This window comes from Hyaena hyaena, unplaced genomic scaffold (assembly GCF_003009895.1).
Source record: "Hyaena hyaena isolate Hyena2069 unplaced genomic scaffold, ASM300989v1 scaffold_787, whole genome shotgun sequence".
Lineage (NCBI taxonomy): Eukaryota > Metazoa > Chordata > Mammalia > Carnivora > Hyaenidae > Hyaena > Hyaena hyaena.
The window spans coordinates 355985-358323 of NW_024081417.1; the positions used below are offsets into that span (position 1 = coordinate 355985).

At 45.4% G+C, this 2339-nt stretch overlaps 1 protein-coding gene across 1 annotated transcript in view; it reads right to left on the minus strand.

Moving 5' to 3' along the window:
* The window catches only part of DUXA (double homeobox A), a 13945-nt gene extending 12024 nt beyond the window's left edge, over positions 1 to 1921 (minus strand). The window contains exon 1 of the mRNA XM_039219004.1: positions 1897 to 1921. Within this exon, the coding sequence (XP_039074935.1) occupies positions 1897 to 1921 (25 nt within the window). The remainder of the gene's footprint in view (positions 1 to 1896) is intronic.
* Between the last annotated feature and the right edge of the window lie 418 nt (positions 1922 to 2339).

The following is a 2339-nucleotide window of genomic DNA, read 5'->3' on the forward strand; positions in this document are numbered from 1 at the left end:
GTTTCAGTCTGTGACTCCCTCTCTCTCTGACCCTCCCCTGCTCACGCTGTCTCTCTCTCTCCTAGAAATAAATAAAAATATTTAAAAAAAAAGACAGAGAGCAGAGGGCTAGACAGTCTGGAATAAAGCAGAAGCGTGAGATTCCAGACCTTGGGAGGGGGGGAGGGTAGGAGGTAGATTATAGCCTTGCAGGGCCATGTGGGGATGGACCAAGAAATGGTCAGATTCCTAAAATATTGTAAAGTTAAAATCAACAGAATTTCCAGCCAGATTAGATGTAGGTCATGAGAGAAAAGTAGGTCAAGGATGTTCTCTAGAGTGTTTTGCATGAGCAGCTGACATGTCCTCAGTGAGGATAAACTCTGGGAGGGAGAGTTTGGGTGTAAACATAGAGGGACATGCTGAGTTTGAGACCTTGTTAGGGACAAACAAGTGAGACAGACGAATCCAAAGTTCAAGGGAAAATTCAGTCTTGAGGGAGAAGTCTGTAAGCTTCTTTGATTCCAAAGACATTCTGGTCTCTGCAATTTCTCATGCCTCCCATAGTTTCTCTTTTGTTTGTTTGTTTATTTTCAGAAAGAGAGCAAGCAGAAGGGGAGCAGAGAGGGAGAGAGAATCCCAAGAAGGCTCCGCACTGTCAACTTGGAGCTTAATGTGGGGCTCAAACTCACAAACTGTGAGATCATGACCTGAGCTGAAATCAAGAGTCAGATGCTTAGCTGACCCCCTTTTTTTAATTTAGCAATTTTTTTCAGTGTGCCTCTCTCCCTCTCCTTCACGAAGCAAGAATCTTGTTTTGTTTAGTTCATGAATGCTGTATCTTTCTGAAATTGCCAAAGTGCAATACATAGAAAACAGCATATTTTTTTCATCATGTAAGAAAAAGTTTTTCTTAACCCTAGTACAGTTATTTTAAAGTTTGAAAATGGGGGGCACCTGGGTGGCTCAGTTAAGCATCAGACTCTTGATTTTGGCTCAGGTCATGATCTCACATTTTGTGACACTGGACCCCAAGTTGGGCTCTGTGAAGTCTGCTTGGGATTCTCTCTCCCCACCCCCCACCAAAATAAATAAGCATTAAAGCAAACAAACAAACAAACAAACAAACGGCGCCTGGGTGGCTCAGTCGGTTGAGCATCTGACTTCAGCTCAGGTCATGATCTCACGGTTTGTGGGCTTGAGCCCTGTGTCAGGCTCTGTGATGACAGCTCAGATCCTGGAGCCTGCTTTGAGTTCTCTCTCTCTCTGCCCTTCCCCAACTCACTCTCTGCCCCTCCCCCACTCACACTGTCTTTCTCTCAAAAATAAACATTAAACACAGTTTATTTATTTAAAAATTTTTTTAATGTTTTATTTATTTCTAGGAGAGAGAGGGAGACAGCGTGAACAGGGGAGGGGCAGAGAGAGAGAGGGAGACACAGAATCTGAAACAGGCTCCAGGCTCTGAGCTGTCAGCACAGAGCCCGACGCTGGGCTTGAACCCACGAACCGTGAGATCATGACCTAAGCAAAAGTCGGACACAACCGACTAAGCCACCCAGGCGCCCCAAAAACAGTTTTTTTTTTTTTTAATATTTTTACTCATTTCTAGGAGAGAGAGAGAGAGACAGCGTGAGCAGGGGAGGGTCAGAGAGAAAGGGAGTCACAGACCGAAACAGGCTCCAGGCTCCGAGCTGGTAGTCAGCACAGAGCCCGACGCGGGGCCCGAACCCACGAACCGCGAGATCATGACCTAAGCGAAGGTCAGACGCTTTACCGACTAAGCCCCCCAGGCGCCCCAACAAACAGTTTTAAAACGGAACTCCCACACGCTGTGGCCAGCCCACTAAGTTTTTCGTTAATTTCTTCCCCAAACCACCGAAGCGGAAGCCTCAGTCAGGTGTGTGCGGCACTTACTGTTCGGAGAGGCATCCTGAGCCATGCCGGAAGGGGGCCCTCAGGCCTCAGGGTTAGATCGGGAGGCAGTCAGCTTCAGGGATGGTTTTATATCATCAACCTGGATGGCCCCACCTGTTTATTTAATCTTCTGTGATTCTGAAGTTTTATCTTTACAAATTGCATCACTGCTTAGAAAGAGACCCTCTTAATCTAGAAAGGGCTAGATAAACCTCCCATTCTTCCATTGATAGATTTAAGAATTTCTACCAACCTCTACACCTAAATCATCACAAGACACTTCAAGTGCTGCTGTAGTCACACTTCTTGTTTCAGTGTTTTTAAGCTGCTTTTTTTTTTTTTTTTTTTTTTAGTGCTGTTCACTTATCTTTTGAAGTGGTGACCTTATTAAATTAAAAGGGTTCTTGGGGAGCACCCACTCTACTGGCTGGCTTGGTCAGTAG